This window comes from Medicago truncatula, chromosome 6 (assembly GCF_003473485.1).
Source record: "Medicago truncatula cultivar Jemalong A17 chromosome 6, MtrunA17r5.0-ANR, whole genome shotgun sequence".
Classification (NCBI taxonomy): domain Eukaryota; kingdom Viridiplantae; phylum Streptophyta; class Magnoliopsida; order Fabales; family Fabaceae; genus Medicago; species Medicago truncatula.
The window spans coordinates 37,580,474-37,604,918 of NC_053047.1; the positions used below are offsets into that span (position 1 = coordinate 37,580,474).

Here is a 24,445-nt window from a genome sequence, read left to right on the forward strand (position 1 = left end):
TTAGATTTAAGTTTATTTTATTTTAATATTATTTCTTTTTAGAGTTATTTTACTTCAATTTCATATTATTATATTTCAGGAACGAATATTTGATAGATTGAGTCTTGGAGCAAAAGAAAGAGGATTAGGAGCTGATTCGGGTGAAAAATACGAAGACTGAAGACAAAAATATATCCTCACCAAGTCAGAAGCTTGGCACGGCCGTGCCACCTCCCAGGGCCTCTTTTGCTGCTTTTGCTTCATGATCTAGCTGCCTGTTTTGATCGAAAAGCTCGTGGTTTCTTGTGGAACATTCTATTGAATAGTTGTTTAGGTTTTAAGTCGACAATAAGACTATAAATAGAGTAGTTAACTATCATTAACATTCATATTTTGTTCTTGGAAATAATAAGTGACAATTGTTTATTTGAATAAAAGTTCAACCTTTATTTCTTCTTCTTCTTCTTCTTCTTCTTCTTCTTAGACTCTTCTTGTCTTGGGATTGTTGGATAAGTCTAATGACATAATCATAGTCAAACCAAGTTTTAACCCTAATCTTATGTAACCCTAAGCTCAAGGATTGCAAATGCAGCGAAATAGTCTTTGCAATCCTTGAGACATATGATGTTTTAAACTTTATAGCTTCTTCTAGTAATCAAATCAGTGAAATAGGTTTGATTGCTATAAGAACACTCTCATTAGGACTGAAAGAAAATATGAGAGGCTAAAGAGAAACCGGTCTTTAGAAGTTAGGTCTAACATAAAGTTTTAGGTATAAGGTTTTGGTTTGTGAAGGGTTCGTCATTATGATGAACCAATAATCTCAAGGCTTTTATTTTTATTTATTTTCTTTTAATTAAAAATCCAAACTTTAATCTCAAACTCTCATCTAATCATTGTTGAAAGTTAATTGAATTCATAACTCCCCGTCGGAACGATACTCTAATTTTACTACTTCGGTAGAACCGTGCACTTGCGGTTTTATCCCATCATTTACCCCCTATAATATAGGTCATTTCTGGTTTTCCTCCTGTAAAATTTTTATTTTGATTCACCCCCTATAAAATATTTTTGTTTTGATTTACCCCCCCTAATAGGCCAAACAAAAACCTTTTTTTTTTTCAAGAAATTTTCGTTTTTGTTTGGCCTATTATGGGGGTAAATCAAAACTAAAATATTTTACAGGGGGTGAATCAAAATAAAAATTTTATAGGAAAAAAATTGAAAATGACCTATATTACAGGGGTAACGACCTATTAACCCTTTAAAATGAGACATGCATACAACAAATTATGCTCCCTTTTTTATTTATTGGATGAAATTAATATAAATTTACACTTTTAAAATGAGAGTTACATAAAGTGGTAGAATGCAAATGTAATTCATTCAATAAAAATATAAATTTTAAAATGAATGTTAAAAAAAGCGTGTCGTTGAGATTTCTCTTTCAATAAATATATCCAAAGACATATGTTAGCATAATTTTTCTTGTAGAAGCTAAATAACTAAATTAATATTCTTAGATTAACACAAAAAGAATGAAATCTAAAACATAAAAAAAAAAAAAAAACAAAATTAACTCAAATCAAATCAGCTATCTTATGCAAGAGAAAGAATAATATTATAAATTGTTATGTCGACTATGTTATTAAGCTTTTACTGCAGAATTGGATACTTTAAGAAAACAAACTACTAAAAACTCAATAGACTAATAGGGTTGTGTGTGTGCGCGCGCGCGGGTGGGTGGGGGGATAGGGGGGATTTGGTTGAGGACACATGCTTGTTTCACAAAGAAAGAAGTAATCTTTAAAAGGGTGTTTCCAAGACTGATTGTGATAAAATATATAACGCATGTTGCCAATGATAAACAATCAAAGTAAAGTGATAATAATGGTAAAATCAAAACAACAAGCATTGCCAACCCACCAAGTCCACACCACGTTACTTTCATCATAACACATCCCACCGACTACTTTTTTTACTTTATTTTGTTTTCTTGAGTTTAACTCAGTGAATCCTTAGAAGGTTGTTTCTGAGACAGATTGTGATAAAATATCTAACGCATGCTCCCAACGATAAACAATAAAAGTAAAGAGATAATTATGGTAAAACCAAAACAACTAGCATTGCCAACCCACCAGGTCTACACCACGTTACTTTGATCATAACACATCCCACTAACTACTATTTTTTACTTAATATGTTTTATAGTGTTTAATTCAAGGTTATACAGGGTTAAACTGTCACTTTTGTTTTTCTATTTTTGTTTTGTTTTTGAATTTGATACAATCTCTTGATTTTTAAAATTAAAGTAAGTGTTTCATATCACTGAATTTTTAGGCTATTTTGTTCTTAGGTCATGCTGAATAAAAAAAAAAGAATCATTGATTAATAGTATAATAATGCAAATATTTTGAAAAAATGAATTTTATTTAGTACTAGTATTACATTTTTACATCAATCTAAAAGTAATGATATGAGTCATGATATTTCTCCCCTTATAAATTCAGAGTTAAAAATAGGATTGAAAGAGATATTGTGTATTGAAATAATAAATTTTTATGTTTTAAGATCATAAATAGATAATTTCTTTTTTTTTCGTTTCTTAACTTGTGTCTTCAAAGCTGAAATTAACATTTTTATAACATTTTTGATAAAATAATGCGTAAGAATAACATACTATACATTTATTGATAAATTATATACACACACTACCATTCAACTTTACACAATGTCCTTGAAATACAAGAATTGAAACTTTGTATTTGAATTGATATGTTGGTGTTGACTTAAAATTTTTTAGTATGTTCGTTTTAATATTTTAGATATGCTTTTCTTTGGTGTTAGTTTGGTGAGTTAGTTTGATCTCTAAAAAAAAAAATATAATTATTGTTTAAGAAGGTGAACAAATTTATGATTTAATTCAAAATATAATATAAAAATATTAATAATAAAGAATATTATTAATATTTATTTAATTAAGCCGGTTTTATAGGATTAAAGATGTTTTGTATTGCTCGTGCTCTAACTTTTTTAACTAAATAGAGTATAGAAAAGTTACTAAAGAGATTTGAAAAAAGGTAATGATATTTGTAGAATCATTTTCTGATAACTTTTGAGATTATTTTTTTACTAGTATAAAACAATAGAGAGAAAATGAAGAGAGAGTAAGACAATCCCCAACAGCGAAGTTTTAACGATTTAAGACCCAATATCAAATAAACTTTTTGGATGTCTCATAAGATTCATACTTTCACTTAAACATCTCATTATTAAGTGAATTCCAAGATTAAATTAATCATTTCACAATGTTTGTTTGACATAATTTGTTTATTGGTAGGACCCATTTAAAACTTTTGTTAGAGGTGCTGCATTGGAATGATTGAATGCTTATTAAATACTCTTATTAAAAAATTATAAATGACTTGTATGCACGTGTGACCTGGTTAAATACTCAGAATTGAAAGTCTCCATCGTGAATATGTTTTAAGAAACAGTATGAACATAAGTGAGAAAATTGTTAAAAATTATCACAAGTATAAATATTTTTTTTTTTAAAATGATTTTTTTTGTCATTTAAATGAATACATCCACCGATCACTATTATATGAAAAATCAATATTTTGAATCCATTTATAAAATGATGTATGTAGTACTCCCTCCGTTTGTATATCTAAGCTCTCTTTGTTTTTTTTCATTTTTTTTCTTCACATTTCTTAAGAAAAGTTGTAAGTGTATTAATGTGTTTGTTTTGTGTGTTAATATTACCAAATTGGCATTTGTTTGTATATACTCCCTCCGTCCCTAATTATAAGACCCTTTTGAGAATTTTTTTTGTCCCTTTTTATAAGACCCATTTGTTATTTCCAACTACATTAATTATTTCTTTACATACATGCACCTATTTATTATACATCTTTTTCTTCAATCAACAATAAATAACATGTTGAAAATATAAACTAACCTTCTTTCTTAAAGGATAAAATTGTAAAAACAATAGTGATTACAAACAACTTTAATACAAATATCCACTATTTTAATTCCCGGGATTTTGGCAAAAGGGTCTTATATATAGTGACGGAGGGAGTATGTATTAAATTTGACTTTTCATATTTCAAGACAAGTTAGTAGTATTAATTAGGGGTATGTTTAGGAAAAAATAATAAATGGATCTAGTAATTTGAAAATAGGTTTACATTTAGGGACAAAAATAAAGTCAAATGGGTGCTTAGATATAGGAACGAAGGGAATATATGATATACCACATACATTATTAATTGAAGACAAATGCTAACTTGTGCCCTTAATGACACATGTTAAGGAACTCATTATAGAAATATAGGTATCAAAATTCGTGCAGTCAACTTCTTAAAAGTTAAAATATTATGTTTTTCAATGCAAAGTTACTCGTTTTGAGTTTCTTGACCATCCTCAATGGTTATGTTTTCACCATTTAAGAACCGGTACCTTTTTTTTTAAAGGAATTTAAGAACCGGTACCTAATAGATACACCATTGGGTAAAATATTTTTCGAGGTCTCTTATCCAAAGTCTCATTTAAGAGAATTTTTTTATGCCATATAAAGAAACAAAAAATTAAAAAATACACTCGTTGAAAAAAAAAATTCCAAAATTACCATACTTTTTTAGAGTTGACCACAATGTCACAAGTTGGACTTGCGACCTACCTATGTCACAATTCCAACTTGGGACATACCCCCTATGTCACAAGACCTAATTGCGACCTACCCTTTCTCAAAATTTGCAATTTTTTTGTCCTTATTGTATGTCACAAGTGGGACTTGTGACATATTTATTTTTTTCGTTTTTTTCTATTAATTTAATAGAATTACTTTCTAAAAATTTTTAAAAAATTGAAATAAATATTTATTATTGAAGATGACACATTTAATGGTACAACACATTTAAACGAAGAATAAATATTTAATATTTAATAAAATACAAACCAAATGCAAAAAAAGAATGCATAGATTGCTACTGATGTTCAGTATTAATGCAACTTTTTCTAATAAAATACAAACCAAATGCAATAAAAAAATATGCATAGAATACAAATGTTCAGTATTAATTCAATTTTTAAAAAGTAATTCTATTAAATTAATAGGAAAAAAACGAAAAAATAAATAAATAAATATGTGACAAGTCCCACTTGTGACATACAATAAGGACAAAAAATGCAAATTTTAAGAAAGGGTAAGTCGCAATTGGGTCTTGTGACATAGGGGGTCACAAGTTAGAATTGTGACATAGGTAGGTCACAAGTCCAACTTGTGACATAGTGGTCAACTCTAAAAAAGTAAGGTAGTTTTGGTATTTTTTTTTTTCAACTAGGGTATTTTTTGATTTTTTGTTTCATTATAAGGCATAAAAAAAATATTCCCATTTAAGACCCTATTCTTAAGTGGATCTCACACCACTTTTTAATAAAATAATCATTGTTGAGTTGTTTTAGTTGCTTTCCTTAAAATGTAAATGATAAAGAGTTATTGATGAGACACATTTAGACTTTTTCTTAGAGGATCTCTATTGGAGTTGTTGATTACCTATTAAATAGTATTATTAAAAAATTATTAAAAAGTGATGTGTCCATATAGAACCCGTTTAAGGTCTCAAGATTGAGTGTCTCCATTGTAGATGTTCTATGTATCATTAGAGCACATGTTAACATAACCTTTAATTGAATGAAGGTTAAATGTTAATTTTTGTTGGGTCTTGTCAACGAGTGCCCTAGGATACTCTTTAAGCATACCAAGACAAACAATTATTCTTCAAAAAAGTCAAACATTTAAATACTTGCTACTTATAGTCCTTAAAGAGTGCCCCAGGAGCACTAGTTAAAATTTTTGCTTAATTACAATTTTGGTCCTTGCATTTTGACCAACTCACGAAATTGGTCCTAAACTATAAGTTTTTTGCAGCTTTAGTCCATTCTCCCTATTTCCAACTACAGAAACGCACAGAAATGACAGTTTTAGTCCAATCACTTATGCTCAATCATGAAATAAACAATGAATAAATCATGTGGGTACAAGGAATCTACTTTGTTCAGCACATAGACCAAGAAAAACTCTAATTTCTAAGACATGTTTCAGGTATGTAACATGTCTCGAAAATTAGGTTAATGTATTGAATAAAGTAGATTTTTTGTACCCACATGTTTTATTCTTTGTTTATTTCATGGTTGAGGATAGGTGGTTGGACTAAATCTGTCATTTCTGTGCGTTTCTGGAGTTGGAAATAGGGAGATAAGACTAAAACTACAAAAATACAAATAGTTTAAGGACGATTTTGTTCGATTTAAAAAAGATATGACAATTTTTGTGAGTTGGTCAAAATAGTAGGATCAAAAGTGTAATTAAGCCTAAAATTTTCCATTTTTGTTTATACTGATGCCAGTTTTTTTATCTTTTCCCAAGAAAAAATGGTAAAATAAATTAATGAAACGACTAAAGTGATTGCGTTTCAGTCCAAGTTCCCTTTATTTAAGAGAACGAGATTGCTTGTAAGAGATAGGGTTCTCATTTCAGTATTGAGTTAGTTTAACTTCTGGTCTTTCCTTTTTCTTTTTTCCTTTTTATCTATTTGGAGAAGGTACTACCTTATAGATACCTTCTAGATCTCAATGTCCGTATATATTTATATACACAGTTCTCTTCCATCGTCATCAAAATCTTGTCATGGATCTGATCTGAAACTTGAGATCTAGTCTCTAGATTTTTTTGCAGCTAATTATTTTCTTTTTCCTATTTTTGTTAACGACTCATAAGCTTCTAAGTTCCTCATATGGAACTTTTTTGTACTAGATTCAATTGTTTACATCTACTTCATATATAATTTTATTTTACTTTGAAAATTAATTGAATTTTTTTTCTATGAAGGTGAACCTTTGATGCTAGGGTTTTAAGGGGTGGAGCTCCTTTTAGTCCAAATATGGATGTTGCTATGTTGATAGAGCTGCTTAGCTATGGATCCCTCAATTCTACCCATCTTGTTCTTTGTGGTAGTTTTGTGGCTTCCATATCTAGGGAGCCTTATCACCTTTAGTTTAATCTTTCTTTGGATTGAAGGGAGCTCTACATCTTGCTCTCTTTACTTTAATTTTACATTTATTAATATTTCAAGCCCTAGTTATTTATCTCATCTTAATTCTATTGATTTATTCAATTTGTTCAAAATTTAGGGCTTAAATTCTTTAAAGTGTTATCTTTAGTTTAATCTACCCTAGATCTGTGAAATCTTTGAAGTTGAGGTGATATTTTAATTTTATTATTTACTTTTTTATTTTAGTTTAAGTAGATTTGTGAAATATTTCTCTTTTTTGGTTTATTAATTTACTTTATCCAGATCTAGTTTTTCAAATAACTGTTCAACCCTAGATCTGTGAAATCTTTGATGGTTTGAGTTTTTCATTATCATCTTTTGTTGAAATATATTTATTATTATTATTCTTGGTGACCAAAAATTGTTACAATAATATTTTACTAATATTTGTTCCACGTTCAGATGGATCTGTACTTGGAACTCTTAACAATTTGTTGACTTTTCGGTTTTTTTTTAGCTTGCAGTCCTTCTAGTTGATCGAACTCTTCTCAACATAGAACAGATCTTGCCTGAAAAAGATGTGTTTTTAAGTGTACTTGGATTGACCAATGACTGATCTTGCAACAAGTGAAGATACAATTGAAATTCAACCACTTGTGGTGTCTGGTATGGCTAATGCCAGATAAGATTCTTTGACATGTAAAGATAGATGTCATATTGTTGTCAAAAATCAAAATAGATTGATGATGTTGTAATGTATCTGCTTACCTCATGTTTTTTTTTGTTTATTGAGAACGATGTGTAGTTATGTTTGTAGACAAACTTGGAAGTTGCAAAGTAATTTTTTTGGTCATCAATGCATCTGAACTTTGGAAGTTTGCAAAGTACTTACTTTTATTGAATGTGTGATTAAAGTTGTAGTTTTGATGGTAATGGAGTAATTAATATTTAAATTTTCTCATGAATAAATCCGGTTCTTAAACTCTGGACTAAGGTGCCAAATATTACATGAATTGTGTAAAGATTAATAAGGAACAAAACGCGGCCGACTGCCAAAAATTTAGATTGAGAAATAGGGCAGCCGCCTAGATGAGAGAATCTCTATGATGTGGACTTGAGCTATACACATACAATGCCATAGGAGCAAGGATCGATGTCTGGTTGCTTAGATAAGAATAAAATAAGCAAGGGTGTTTTCACATCTATGTGAACAAGTGTGTGGATAAAAAGGTTTGTTGACGGAGCAGTGATATATGTAGAATCATTTGGGACAATTTTGATGGCAATATAGAGAAAGGAAGAGAGAGAATAAGAATATAATGTGAATAGTGATATATGTAGAATCATTTGGGACAATTTTGATGACAATACAATGAAAGGAAGAGAGAGAATAAGAATATAATGTGAGTATGAGAGAGAAAGTTGTTAAAAAATTGTAATAAAGTGATTGTACAAATATTATTTCTTCTTTTCAAAGAGATTATGTTATAATTAGTGATTAAAATATAATTATAAAATTTTTTAATTAGTGATTAAAATAAGAATATAATGTATCTGCGTACAAAATTTTTTTGTTTTTTAAAAAACAAAATTTTATAGGGATGAATTTCAATAAATTTTTTTACAAGAGACCAAAACTCATACTCGCTGTATTTGCAGGGACCAAAAACATATTTTAGTCTTTTTTTTATAACCAACTTAGATTTATGCTTGGAAGGTCGACTATGAAATCATTATACTTAGGTGTATGATGGAGCAATATCAGATAAATAAAAAAGACCTTCACTTAGTTTTGGAGAAAAATGCATATAAAGATTTTGTGAAAAGCCCTACAAAATTTCAGGATTTCCATTGGAAGCACCATCTATATTACATTTTATTCAATTGTGAGAGTGGGGATCCCAAATAATTTCCTTGATTACAGGAGCCCTAAGATGATGAGTAGCAACATTAAAAAGTTTCAGGATGGTAAAATCCCTAATAGAATTATTTGAAGCTTTTGATGTTGCATTTAAAGATGTGCTACCAGTAATCATAAAGATAGCAGACCTCCAAGTTATACCTTTGTTGTTAAACCTAGCCTGATTTCTAACATAGCAAATGGTGTTGATTATATTGATCAAGCTTTCACATTCCTAAAGAAAAGATTACACTTAGAGCAAATGTTACTACCTCTAAACATAAGGTTTTCATCAGTTGGAACCTTGTCATGCATCAATCTCCAGACAAATGGGGATTTGGAGGGGAACATTTGCATGCCAAATTGCATTAGCCCAATGCGACACTCGAAATTGATGTGACTTGAATGAATATGCTTCCTTGAGCCGAAGATCTCCATTTTGAGTATGCTTCCATTTGAGTGTATTAGGAAGAGCCTCCACAAGAATGGTAACTTGTTGAGCAAGCTGACTCAGATTTTGAAATCAATATAACAAAAAAATATGATATAAATTCTTATTTTTTTAATGACACAAACAACAATCTTTATTATAGAAAAAGTTGCTTAAAAATATGATATACGCATCTAGTTTGTTGCACGTTTTAAAGGATAAAGAAAAAAAACTGAACATTTATATATTTATATCGTGTTTGTTACACTTTATTTTAATATTTAAATTTACTTTTATTTATTTGTTATATGTGTTATTTGTATTAAAAATTAAGGGTAATTTTAGAAAGGAAAGCCAAAATATGCTATTTTCTTTGTGAATAGCTCTTTCTCTTTTGATTAACTCGGAAAGATATTATGCTATATTATATTTATGAATAATAAATCTTTTTTTCAAGAAGATAATCTTTATCTTTTGATTTACTATAAATAATATTATTATATCAAACATTATCTAATTATTAGTCAAATGCTATATTTATTTGTTATTACTTTATGACCGGTACTGATATTTATTTATTAATTATTTATTTTGTTTTTTTACAAGATTTATTAATTTTTTATTATCAATTGGTTATTTTATTGTGATTATTAATATTTATTACAAAGAAACGATCTTTCAAAGGGCTTTAATTATTAATTACATGATATAACTGAAATTCATTTAGAGGTTAATATCTGAAATTAATTTTTAATTATTAATTTACTCATTTATAATGATCATTAACTTTTGTAGGAATCAAATCAAATTATTTATGTATGGATATGCTAAGTTTAGCTCACTTGGTAGGGACATTGTATAATATATGCAGAGGATGAAACAATTTTTGTGGATTAATCTGGCTTCTTCTAAAAAAACAAAAATGCAGGGACCGAAGTTCGAACTTCGGACACCCGCTTATTCAACTTAAATGGAGAATTTCTATTTACTAGAGACTAGTTGACAACAAAAAAAAATCAAATTATTTATTACAAGGAAATGATCATGCTACGGATATTTTTTCATAGGTTAAACAAGTTATTCTCGTGTATAATTGCGAAGTCTAATTATTTTAGATAACTAAAATATCTGTATTCCTAAACATATTTTTTTTTATACGCACACATAAAAAATTGAATCTTAAATTAGTTGGTCAAGAAACCTAAATATCTACCTTTCTACCACACAATGTTCTTGTAACTTTTCTGCTGGTTCGTTTTTTCATATCTTTACTCATTTTTGTGTCATTTTTTCTGTTTTTACTTATTTTTAGCATTATCCTTCATGTATAGAACCATAATTTGTGCATTTGCTTTATTTAATTCAGTTCTAAAAAAATAACATATTGAGTTCTAGAACTTTGTTTTTCGTAGTTAAAATATTGGTTTATTTGTTTTAAACATGACACAAGGTAGACATTGGCTCTTTTTCATAGTTGCTTAATTTCAACATTGGCTCTTTTTCTTTCAATTATTTGGGAGTTTCAATTTTCAAAGGAAAGACTAAAGGGACTCACTTACAACCTATTGCTGACAAGATTATCATGAAACGATCAGCGTGGAAAGCTTCTCTCTTTTCCATGGCTGACATGGTGCAATTGGTCTGGTGAGTAATCCAAAGCATGTTAATTTACAATATTTCTCTTTATTCATGGCATGTTTCTCTTATCAAAGAAATGGAGAGAAATATTATAAACTTCATATTGAGTGGTGATAAGGATAAAAGAAATATGGTAACAATGGCCTGGAAGAAACTTTGTAGACCTTTAGCTCAAGGTGGCTTGAATTTAAGATCCTTGCAAATCTTAAACAATGCCACTAACCTTCACTTATTTTGAAATATGACAAATCTTAGACCAGACTGTTAAAAGAGAGAGTGATCAGAATCAGTAGCGGATCCAGGACCCTGGATAAGGGGTTACAAACATTTTTGTCTTATAAAAGTTTGATTTTTTATTCTCATAAAAAAGTTTACACGTTTTTGTCATCATTCGTCTACATAAATGATTTATTTATGCCAATATTATCAATTAAACTTATTCTTTTTTTGGTACAAACTATTTCACTTATTCATATTTACCACTTCAAAATTTGAATGAGTGATATTATCAATAATAGATACATGTTGATCATAGGCATAGTCTTTAAAGATAGAGAAAAAACATGATAAACATGATAAAATATCTTGTATATTTCACTAATTAGGAATATATGTTATTCGGTACCATTTATTTTCACATCTAACTCTTTGGTTTTGCGTGTTAAGAGTCTCACATCGGACAATACATGGTTTGACAATGTGTTTATAACTGGGGGCAATCCTCAACTCACAAACCGGTTTTGTGGGGTTGTGTTAGGCCCAACCACGATTTCTAAGGTGGTATCAGAGCCTTTCCAAAATCCATTGGGCCGCATGCTATCAGGTTTTCGATATCGAGCCACCCCCATTTATGTCCACGAACTAAGCCCAACAGTGTTGGTCGTGATGGGGTGTGTTTAAGAGTCCCACATCGGATAGGTGATGACCTGACAATATGTTTATAAGTGGGGCAATCCTCACCTCACAAGCCGGTTTTGTGGGGTTGTGTTAGGCCCAACCACGATTTCTAATATGGTATCAGAGCTTGGTTAAGAGTTAGTTATACAACTATTCAAAACAACATGTATTATGCATATTCAACTATATATGTTATCACATTACATTTCAGAATGTACCTTCCAACTGCAACAATTATCTTACTTCTAAATGTGGTAAATTCAAACTTGCTAAACAGCAGACTCCAACATGCGATCAACATTTTAAATGATGGTATTCAAGTGTCAATGAATGCAAGTCCTGCAGTTTAACAAGTTTGAATTACCTCATTTAAAGAAAGACAATTGTTGTAGTTTGAAGGTGCATTCATTCCGTACCTACCGACGATCTTTTGGACGTTTATACCGAATGAATGCACCTTCTAGCTACAACAATTGTGTTATCTTTGAATAGGGTAAATTCAAACTTGCCAAGCAGCATGACTCCAATGTTCGATCGGCATTCCCATAGTTCCACTCAAAAGATTAAATTCTTGTTAGGTTTGGTTTAAATGACGGTATTCAAGTGTCAAAAAAATGAGGTTCATTCATTGACACTTCAATACCTTCATTTAAACCGGCCTAACAAGAATTTAATCTTTTGAAAGGAACAATGGGAATGCCGGTCGAACATTGGAGTCATGCCGTTTGGCAAGTTTGAATTACCCCATTTAGAGGAAGACAATTGTTGTAGCTGGAAGGTGCATTCATTCGGTACCTAATGACGATCTTCTAGCGGAATCAAACTTTTGATGATATCTTCAATTGATCTCAGCAACGTCACCCACATATCGATCCACTAGAACATGATGTGCTCCCAAAACATGCTCGTCACGTTTTCGTCGTTCTTTAATTCCACCCAACTGAATGTCGACAATTGTTTCAAATCTACACAATAAGAAATAAAAAACAATCAATGAAAAACTCATTCAAACATTTAATCAAACAATTGATGTGCAAATTATACATAAACCCTAAAAATAAAAAAAAACCTAAACTCTAAAAAAAACATAAAAATGCAAAAAGTATAACAAAATTATTCAACTAATATCTACTCTTAAAATAAATCATATACTCTTACATGTAAATATACTTAAAAACTAAAATAAAAAAATAAATATAAAACACTAAAATTCTAAATTATAACATAAACATCATACAAACATTTTAACAACATAAATCAACTAACATCTACTCTAAAAATGAATTATAACATGTAAATCTACTCAAAAACTAAAAAATAATAAATCTACTCAAAAACAAAAAAATAAAAATATTTATAACAACAAAAATGTAAGTAAATAGCATTATATTTACTTACTTGTGATTTTGTTGAATTAATTTGGTTGGGTTTTTAAGAAAGATTTTTGAGAGAGATTTGAAAAAAAAAAATTTGTAAGATAAGATGAATAATGGATGAGAGAGCTTCTCTCAGATTTTCGTAGCTGAAGATTATCGGCAGTTAACTGCCGAGATTTTCCTCGACAGTTAACTGCAGCTGATTTTGAAGAAACTCCGCAGTTAACTGCCGAATGATATTTGGATAAATTACTTGTGTTTTTCAACCTTTCCATATGTGTCGACAACAATTTTCTAATATCTTTCCTACTAGGACGGTAAAAATGAAGAAGAAAGGAATAAAATCTACCGTAATCTATATGGGGGAGGGTATTCAGCTAGCCTAACGACAAAAAGACAAACAAAACATTATTCTTGGTTAATGTAGTGAATCTCAGCTATCTGTAATTGAATACTCCTTTACTGTTGTGAGTTCGAGAAAAATTTTTGGTTGGGCACATATCCAACACTTTAATTTTAGGCACATACTCATATAAAATTAACAAAATTAAATAAAAAATATTTTTGGTGGTAGCTGGAGTTTGTATCCCGACCTTACATACATTATACATTGTCCATATTAACGGAGTTAAACTTACAATGACTAAATAAAAAGTATTTCGTTACATCAATTAATATATTATAATTTTATTTTTCTTTAATATTTTCTTAGTTTTTTGTTTGTGTCTAAAATTAAAGTGTTGGATATATATCCAACCAAAATTTTCTCGTGAGTTTAATTCTTTTACACAGAGAGGGTATTAAAAATTATTATACATTACAAAATTATTTTATATTCGTATCTAATGATATGTTGTTAAATATAACAGCTCATGTAATTTTATATATATTATTTGATGTAACAATACATCTTAAAATATATGTGTGAAAAAACCTCACAATTAACTGTGTATGCTAATTAAATTCTTAGTAATGGTGATAATAACCTAAGTTTTAATTTATTTTTTTGTACAATAATTTACCATTTGTTTAAATGAAATCCAGTACTAATCTATTTTCCCTTAAAAAAACGAGACTAATGTGCAGGCATCACGTGAACAACATCATTACTATTAGATAATGGACAAGACAAGGGAAATCAGGGACAACATTAACACTGGCTTGAGGCATCCCATACCATGTGCATGCATACCACATGTACTGCTACTGCATATTTTAAATGGCGATGATGCAGCACTGTTATGAAAGCAAATGAACAACAAAATCTAGAATGATGTGATGGATGCACAGTTTTTTGTGCTTGAGCATGCAAAACATTGTTATAGAATTGGAGAACAGCTAAGTCATATCTTCAACCACCATACTTTGACATGGAAGAAACCATCTCAAGGTCGCTTTAAATGTAATATGATGCTTCTTTCTTCGTACATTTAAATAAGGTTGGAATACGAATATGTATAAGAGACGACACATACATTTTTGTATTAGGTAAAACTGAATAGTTATGTCCGTTGTGTGAAGTTCATCTGGGAGAAATTCTTGGTTTATTATGTCTTAAAATGAGTTGACGATCTTAATCTTGGCTCAATTGACTTTGAGCTGGATGAAAAAAAAATTGTAGATAGCTTCAATTCATCTAAACATGATGTGATTGAGTTTGGAAGCATTATACAAAGTTGTAAATCCCTATTTAGGTCTCACATGAAAACTTAGTGTGGAGTTTGTGTAGAGACAAACATACTTTAGATAAGACGGCCACATTATCAGTTAGTTTTTAAATATTATTAAAAATATCATATTGTATTAAACACATTTTAATTAATAAAATACTATAAACTTTATTCTCTAGAAAACAACAACGTAAAATAAAATTGATTCAAATTTAATTCATACTCATAAAAAGTTACTTAAACCATGTTTTAAACAAATTTCAAGGATGCTTTCATCTTTTTCCCAATTTCCAAATTTATTTTTTGGTAATGGTATCGTGATTGGAATTTTTTTTTTTTCTGACCTTATTGGTCAAAAATATTTCAGCTCTGACCCCCTTTGAATTTTTTTTTCTAAAATGACCCACTTTTATTTTTTTTGTCCTTTAACGCGTTCCCGCCATTTGAAACGGCGGGATTGGCCGCCGGTCTAACACATGTCGCATCGTGACTGGTCAGTTTTTTTTTTTTTTTTTTGTCATTCCCGCCATTTCAAAAATGGCGAGACCGATTTTTTTTTTTCTTTTCGTTTTTTGCTTTTTTTAATTTATTTGAGAAAAAATTTCAATTATGCACACAGCGCATATGGGTCATTGTCATTCAGTGTTACCACTAAGCCAATGTACATTTGAAGTTAATTTTTCGCATCCAATAATATATATACCATTTTTTAAATCAGTTTCACACACCATGAGGCATGAACCATCCAATTTTTCATTTTTGTTCCCTAAAAAAAAAAAAAACTTTTTTGTAATTTTTTTAATATAAGTCTTATAAAAAAAATAAATATAGGGTTCCCATGAGCTTAGATTTTAAGGTAAATTTCTCTAGCTACTAGGCTATTTGACAAAAAAAAAATATAGGAGATTTTATAATTTTAATGGGATTCTATATTTTATTTTGAAAAATTACTCGAATATGAACAAAATCTAGATTTTATTTTGAATATATATATATATCATTTCATCGGATAATTTATCGGTGAAAAAAATTATTTCATCGGATAATTTTTCACCGATAAATTATATATATATTCGTCGGAGATCCTAAATTATCCAATTAAAAAAACAAAAATGAAAAACCGGATGGTTTGTGGTGTGTGAAACTGATTTAAAAAATAGTATATATATATTATTGGATGCGAAAAATTAACACATTTCTCTCTCTCTCTCATTACATTGAAATGGAATACTTTAGAGATTAAAGATTATCGGTGCATAATTATGCAAAAGAAATTTAACTATTTAAATGGGGCGGTTGGTTGTATAGACTGTAAATGCAACAATGTTTCATAATTTGTTTCAAAATAAATGAATGTTGAGCTAAAAAAAGCAACATCATTTTCCCTTTTCTTTTTCCTCATATTGTCTGAAATATATATAAAAAAAAATATAAAAAAAAAACCCAGTGTTTTACCACTCTACTTTAAATAAATGGCATGCATGTGCTCAATTTTACGAATACTTATCTGCACTCATCATAAAACATATTTACTCTTATCATGAGTAATTTTTGCCAGTATCCAATGTCTTATATTTTCATAGTAACAATGTTTTAAAATCAAAGCAACCAAGTGAACTGCAAGCCAACATTGTCTACAGTTGAAATATTTGAACAGTTCAAGCAAAATTCTATCCAGATCCAAGCAATTTAAAACATTTGAATAATGATCCGAATTCCAAAGGTCTGGCAGGTTTTGATGTCTAATTTGATTATATTTCTGAATTGTGATGACAAAACTATCACATGCATGCATATAGTTTCTTAAAGTTTGTTAGTGTATTGTAACTAAAAATGTAACTCACATTTCAAGATTACAAAATTCTAGCAGCCAAACAGCTGCATAAATTAGTCTAGGCCGAAAACGTGTCTATACAGGTCAAAGCTCAACAAAATTCCATTGGCATGCTTCTTAAATCTCATAACTAACTAAGCCCTCTTCTAATTCAGATTCCTGCAACTGCCTTCACGCACAATCCAGGCGATGACCTTTCTTCTACTACAGGCAATCTGGGTCTAATTCATGATCATGGCTATATTGGGTTGGAAATTACCCATCTAGTATTCCCTTATGATATGGCTTGGCCATTCCACAATTTCCGAGTACATGTTTAAAGAAACTGTTTTGTATTTTTACATACCTATGATTTGGAAAATAAACAGGTTTACCAACTTACATGAATTGGATCATGAGCAACAACTTCATATCTGAATAGTGTGCCGTCTTTTTCGCCTCCTTGTCTTGTTTTGCAAGAAGGAAAGAGGAAGGTCATCATCATTTTCTTCCACATTGATGTTTGTGGGTTCAGCATCAGCAACACTACCATGCAGATCAGTCTCCTCTTCAACGACATTGATGTTCGTGGGTTCGGCTTCAGCCACACCACCATGTAAAACAGTCTCCTCTACAACAACTTTTGACATGGATGGTTCACTGCCATCAGAAATGATGGCTGGCTTGTTTCCATGGAGTAACATAGATCCCTTTTTCAATTTGGAAGGAGAGCAAGCACGGCATCCTTCAGTATCTTCACTCCATTTCTTTGTTTTCCTTCTCACATAGACCTGAAGAGGCTTATCATTGCCATCACCATTCATATTATGTGCATCCTCTGGTTTTCTAGCTGCATTTTCACTTTCTGGTTTTCTCACCTGTTCACTAGAATCAACTTCCGTTTGGATTAACAAATCTTCAGTTCCACCAGTACCACATGTAAGAGACAATCCGTCTTGCTCATTAGATGGGATTTGATTTCCAACCTGCTTAGATACAATTTTTGGCATAGAGAAAGACGAAGTCTGGCTCGCATTTTTGGTACAATTAGATAGTTTCTTCTTTAATTTGTTGCGCCAGCATGCAAGTGTGATGTCGTCTCCATCTTGACTTTCTGAAATCTTGCTACAGGTCTTGACCTTGTCATTAAATGCTATATTCTCTACTTCCTTGAGATGAATTTGAGCCTTTTTAGCATGTCTTTTAGATCTCATATTATTGTGAACATTGCTTTGCTCAAACAACGGAACACCTCGAGCAGAAGTCTTCATCTTATCACTATATGCTGCTATAAATTGTCCTTCCTCAGGACAAATCCGAGCCTTTTTTGAATGTCTTTTAGGCCTCTCTTTCTTTGGAACTATATCTTGTTCCTCGGGACAAAATGGTACCTTCTTTTTTGCATGTCTTTTAGGCCTCTCTTTCTTGGGATCTGCATCTTGTACTTCCTCAATACAAAGTCCAGCCTCTTTTGCATGTTTTTTGGACCTCTCTTTCTGGTGACTGCAAGAAATGAGTGGGAATTAAAAAACAAGGGTACACCTATAGCAAAAATCAATACACTAAATGGCCAGTAAAATTTACTGGAACAATAATTCTAACAAAGTTGGCATCATCATATAATTATGCTGTTAACAATCAATGGGAAAAAGAAAGAGAGGTTTAAAGAGAATGTACCTCGACTTTCTCTTCCGCTTCTTTCGGAGATTTTCGGCACCAACATCAGATCGTGGAACTACCATTTGTAAAGGAATTAAGTCATTCACTGCAAGGGTTGGCCGCTCAGATTCTCGATCGACAAAGTTCCTGGAAAGCTGAGACCTTTGCTTCTTTTTTGCTTCTTTAAGCATATGAGCTTGTTCAGGATGTAACACCATCCATCTCCTGACCAATGAAACAAATATATATAGGTATGAGTAACATAACAAAACTGAAAGATTTTTAAAACAAAGATTTTCATCAAAGAAGTTAATGCTACAAGCGTACTTCCGGCATTGACAATCAGTGCGGGGAGTCACATCTTCAGCAACCTTAGACCAGCAACATCCATGTTTGGTGATTGCAGCTTCTAATCTTGAATCCTCTTCTGTAGTCCATTCACTCCATTTCAAAGAAGGGTCCAAACTATTAAGGTATCTGCCATAAAAATGCTCAAGAATTACAACAAGAAGTCTAAACCATAAAAACTCTGTTGCCAAAATGTTTATAATAGAATGCAATACCTGTCCCTACACTGAGATTGGATCCGGCCAGGAACATATTTGGCTATTTGCTTCCATTTCCGTCCAAACAGCATGACCGCTACAGTAAGGCGTTCGTCCTCCTCAGAGGTAAAGGCCCCTTTCCTCACAGGACAAATTGATTTTTTCCATCTGCATAAATTATGATTTGTTGCATTAGCAGACAAAATTCAGCAGCATACGAAAAACAGATCCCGTTCTCCAATGTACTTAACATTCATGCCTATTTAGGGTGTTCCTGTTTCAGTTTTTTATATAAGTGACCAGGCTATGTTAATTACTAACCATGTCATTTCATTATCAAGAATATGCATAAAATTCTCGTTTTATATTTACATTTAGCAACCTTGAAAGCAAATATAAGGAGATTTGGGGGGTTAAGCCTATTCCAAATGGAGCTTAAGATGCATGTGGTAATCAAGGCAAAAAAAATCTGCACGGCCTCAAGAAACTAGCATCTGTCCTCTAGGAGGGCACAATAATTTCTACATGAAGCAATTCATTCAATACATAGCAGCTTGGGATGGGAAAAACATAACATGTCTCCATCTAAAAGTTGTAACCACTCTCAGATAAAACCAGAATGTAAATCAACAACTCATACAGCGGGCTAGATGACTGTTTTGTGTTGCTAAAAGAATGTTAAACGCTTGAAGCTTTAGGTGGAGTGGCATAATACTTTTCTCAATCTTCCAACCATACTACTATATAAGAAAAGAAGTGAAGCAGTTGAGGTTCAAATTAAACTGAGTTGAAATCTAATTATTATTTGTTAGTCACTTACACCTGTGAGGCCACATGACTTTCCCGTGAAAAAATAAATTATTTTAATTCATCAACAGTTGTAAATGAAAAACTTATGAATTGGCTTTGAACTAGCATATAACATGCACATTGTTAATTTAAGTGATAGGCTACCATTGAAAATTGTTCTGATTTCAGATATTGAATTACTAGAATAACTAGCAAAATGCAAAAAATTCTAAACATGCATGTGGTACAAAATTAAACCAAAGAGTGAACCAACCTATTCGAGCACTGGGTTCCCGTCCGCCGTTCTAAATAAGTAGCTACAGACTGCCAATCACACTGACCAAAGCATGCAACAGCATCACGAAGTTGAGCATCTTCTTCCCCAGTCCATTCACTATTTATAATCGAAGGATTTAAGCTCCTTTGAAATCGTGCCAAGCATTGAAATGGAAGCCTGTTTGTGGCCAATGATACAGCAATGTCAAACCAGTTCCTGATACCCTTCTCTTGGACAATAATCAAAAGAGATTTATCCTCTTCACAAGTCCATGGGCCATGGTTGATCAAAGGGTCTTCACAATTCAACCACCTATGGTTGCGAACATTAAAAGAATTAGTCAAGTATATGCATCAAAATCCATCCATTCACACAAATGTTATTCTATGGTCTACATTAGATTCAAGAAAGGAGTGTCACAGACATCTGTGATGACAATCATCACAGACATGTTAAGCACCACCGTTTTAAAAATCAGTTCATGTACAGTCCCACCTGCATGATCTATGTTGATCTTGAACTCTTATGGAAAACCAAAAAGGATAAACTGTCTGTGATTGTGATCGTCATAGATGTCTGCAACGCCCAGGAAGAAATTCTTCATAGAAAGGCAGTAAACACGAAACAATAGTCAAAGAACTGTGTTGAATATACAAATAATATAACACTGATAATGAAGCATCTGAAAACACATCAAATGTGCACAACAAGAGACAAGTTCATCCTCCCTATAGGTAAGATATGGGATTGATGGAACACCTTTAATACCTAAACTTAATTTACCAAACAGGTATGTAATAATATTCATATACACATCATCCTAAGTAGGACCCTAATTCAATTTAATATGAACCTTACGTCTAGTCATGATCTCCCCCACCCAAATAAAAGGTGAACTGGCATACATGGCGAATAAATCACAGTACTATCTTAATACAGTATTTTCTTTCACCAACTTCAAACTCTATGTTAGCGTCTGTCATCTATTAAACATAAAATATCATTACAAAATGTTCAAACCACGGTATCTAAATAACAGGGGAGATGTGGTTCTCATGATCATAAGACGAGATATGATATGAAGCATGAGCATGGCGCAATAATAAAAACATGGAAGCATAAAGCTTTATCATCAATAACTATCTTTGCTCGCATAGAAAAACAGAATTCACCAATTAAGAAATACATACCTTGATTCACATTCAGCACCAGTACGGCCAGTGGCATACATAGAAGCCAATCGATCCCAATTAACTTTAGGTAAAAATTCTCTAATCCTCGCTGGTGTGATTTCAAGACCTTTAACTGATTCAATAAGGTTATCCATGTCATTTGCATCTCCAGGTAAACACTCTGAACTGTGAAGTAAATAAATACATTGGAGAATAAAATCAGTACTCAATACTGGAAAGGGTTGCAATGACAAAGGTCCAAAAGGTACATTTAACAAAAACAAAAAAAACTGTTATTACCTCATTCTATCTACTGAAATTTGAAGCAACGTTTCTTGGAATTGTTGCTTAATTCCCTTCGAAAGATTCTCCCTTTCCTTATCCGACCATTTTTTCTTAGGCAATGAAAGCGGAAATCTTTCCAATACCATCTTATAGTTAGCAACAAGAGAATTCTCGTCTGGGCCATAACACATTGCAGATGCTTTCTTATTATGGCTCTGCCAAAAGAAAAACAAATCAAGGATTACCAACCAATACTTACAGTGACAATACCAAGAATGTCACAAATGCTATGCTTATGTCTAATTTATCTTGGTCTTTGTACTAGTTCATTGTAGTTTTATATTGGGTTAAGCCACTAACAGGAAAGATTGTTGCAACAAATTTGAAGCCCTCAATCTGCCCAAAAGAGAGACACTCAGACACAATACCATAATAGGGAAAGACTACTTTTTACAAATCTAATCAAAGAACGTAAAGAGAGAACCCAACATCTCTCTTATTTGATATATATTACCCATTTAAATCCAACAACTATATGGACATAACATAAGCATCTAACAAAACAGACATTAGCAGCTACAGTTCTTGTGATTTACAAAATTACGTTTCAAAAGAAGGAAAATATTGAGCAATATTATTATTCATTCATATAGCACATTATAAACAAACAAATTTCTGAACAGTGACTATGAAATCACAATGAATGAATATCAATATCAATATGAATAACAATTCGGAACAAAAATATAAAAGCATTACACAACCAACCTTTGATTTATTTGATGCAGAAGGCTTTTTGGATGATATTAACTGCACACGCGGGTCCTTTCTCAGTGAAAAAGCACTTCCCGTTTTTCTAATGCATGAAACCTGGAAATCCTTAAGGAGTTTAACATTGTCCCTTATCTTTTTGTTTTCACCAATTTTTGCTTCAATTTCAATCAACTTACTTCTAAGAAATTTCTGGAGAGCTCTATTCTTCTTGACCGCATCAATAAAAGCTTGGGCCGATGGAGGAAAGCTTGACCTTTTCTTCGGTAATTGAGAAGACAAGCCCGCATCATTTTTACAAGTCTCGTCAGCACCACATGGCTTAATAAATTTCAACTTGCTGTTATTCTCAGGGTCTTGAGAATCAGGACACAATTCACCGGCATCTGAGTTGTCAGAAATGGAGCTCTTGACAACATCCTGCTCATCCATTAAACTCGAGGCCTGATCCCCCTCTGCCCATGCTTCCTTTCCACCTTCAAGGGAACCAGTTATTTGTCACTATGCCAAGTTTTTTATCAAAATAAAAACGCCAAATGATATAAAAGTGACAAAATACATGATCAGTGGTAAATGTGCGCAAAAAATGACATCAAAAAGGCGTTTTTGACAAAACCATTATCAAGCTCCATAAATAGACTCCTGATATTCATGTCAATCACTCTGTGCATCAAAAACTACGTTTTTTTTTTCTTTCAGAAAGATAACCTCTTCCTTAACACAACTCAAATATACTAGCCCAAAACGCAAGCATTAACAGAAAACCAAACACCGAACAGCTTCAATTACCAAACAAATGAAAAAACTATATATATATTATGAGCCTGTTTTACAGCTTTTTTCATTAAAAAACCACTTCTAAAAATTTCCATCAGTTTCTTACAGATATTCAAAAAAATGAGAATCTGAAAGAAATATATATATATATATATATATACTACTTCAAATGAGAAGCTATTTTTAGTATCTTATCAGGAAAATCATTTTTTTATAACTCATTTTTTAGTTAAAAAGTTATACTCATTCAGATAAACAAACACTAAACAGCTTCTGATTTTTTAAAAAATTAATCTCCAAATCATTGAGTATCATATCAAAATTGCTTTTTTTATAATCCTATGTTTCAAAAAGATGCTTTTTTTTACATACCCAGCTCAAATATACTTACCGAAAACACATTAGTTAACAGAAAACCAATATCAAACAATGTTCAGCATCAATCACCACATACATAAACAAACCAATTAACTAAACCAATTTTTTTTTTTCAAAGATTACTTAAGCTACATTGTTTTTCCTTCAGTATGCATTAACCCTAAACCAAAACAAACAAATTAACTAAAAAAAAAAATCAAAATTTCATAGATTACTTAACCCACAAGCTGCATCTTTTTTCTTCAAAACACATTAACCCTAACCAAAACAAACAAATTCACAACCAAGTTTTCAAATTTCAAAGAAAAATTCGAAATGATACAACAAAAATTACTTAACCTACCTCCATCATAAGCAGAAAACCGTTTGAAAATAGCGCGAACAGTTTCAAAATCATCTTCATCATCCTCATCATCATCAGCCGCAGCAGCTATCATCGGCACTGGCGATGGCGAAGGAACAGAATTCCCCGTAGGTTTGTAGAGACTCTGAACTCTCTTTAGACATTCTAGATCATCATCGGGGTCAGAATCTTCGTTGGCGGTGAAAGGGACAATAGCATCACCGGTGGATAAAAGCGGATCTTCTTCTACTTCTTCAATTTCGTCTTCATCGGCGGTGAATGTACAAGCGCGTGCCAGAGCTGCCATGTCATCTTTGAGACCGTCGTCGTCGTCATCGGAGGAGGTGGCGGAGAGGTCGGTGTTATCCTGTTCGAATTCGTCGGTGCGTGGTGACATTGGATTGATTGAAGAAATTAGGGTTTTAGGGTTTACAGAGAGAGTGTTGAAATTGAATTTTGAAATTGAAAATGAAGGTGAAACGAGAGAGAGGGTTTATACTTTATACGATGCCGTTTTGTTATGCTTTTTGTGTTGTTCTGTTTCTTGTTTTACACTGTTGCACTTCTCTTCGTTTTGTTTATACTGGTTCGGGTCAAGTAAGTTAGGTTTTTCTTTGTGCTTTACTTTTTGAATGCTATTTTGACGGTTTTATCCCTTTTGAGAAAATTATTTAGACAACAAAAA

General features: G+C 31.5%; 1 protein-coding gene and 1 long non-coding RNA gene across 2 annotated transcripts; one reads left to right on the plus strand and one right to left on the minus strand.

The window, feature by feature from the left end:
* Nucleotides 1-6,483: 6,483 nt before the first annotated feature.
* LOC120576141 (uncharacterized) lies at nt 6,484-7,942 on the plus strand. Its single transcript, XR_005642238.1, has 2 exons — nt 6,484-6,590; nt 7,558-7,942. It is a non-coding gene; the product is annotated as an uncharacterized lncRNA (long non-coding RNA).
* Nucleotides 7,943-16,684: 8,742 nt separating this feature from the next.
* LOC25496770 (uncharacterized) lies at nt 16,685-24,387 on the minus strand. Its single transcript, XM_013597471.3, has 9 exons — nt 23,761-24,387; nt 22,260-22,738; nt 21,507-21,706; nt 21,225-21,392; nt 20,032-20,346; nt 18,987-19,136; nt 18,751-18,900; nt 18,442-18,648; nt 16,685-18,267 (listed from the first exon to the last, which is right to left on the minus strand). The coding sequence occupies exons 1-9, from the start codon at nt 24,155-24,157 to the stop codon at nt 17,193-17,195; spliced, it is 3,141 nt and encodes a 1,046-aa protein (XP_013452925.1). The 5' UTR covers nt 24,158-24,387; the 3' UTR covers nt 16,685-17,192.
* Between the last annotated feature and the right edge of the window lie 58 nt (nt 24,388-24,445).

Excerpts from the sequence above, each read along its gene's own strand:
- LOC25496770 (XM_013597471.3), bottom strand. The coding sequence starts at position 24,157 with ATGTCACCACGCACCGACGAATTCGAACAGGATAACACCGACCTCTCC. Across the intron at positions 19,137-20,031 it reads GGAACCCAGTGCTCGAATAG|ATGGAAAAAATCAATTTGTC; the intron begins GTTGGTTCACTC and ends TAATTTATGCAG. Across the intron at positions 18,268-18,441 it reads AAGCGGAAGAGAAAGTCGAG|TCACCAGAAAGAGAGGTCCA; the intron begins GTACATTCTCTT and ends CATTTCTTGCAG.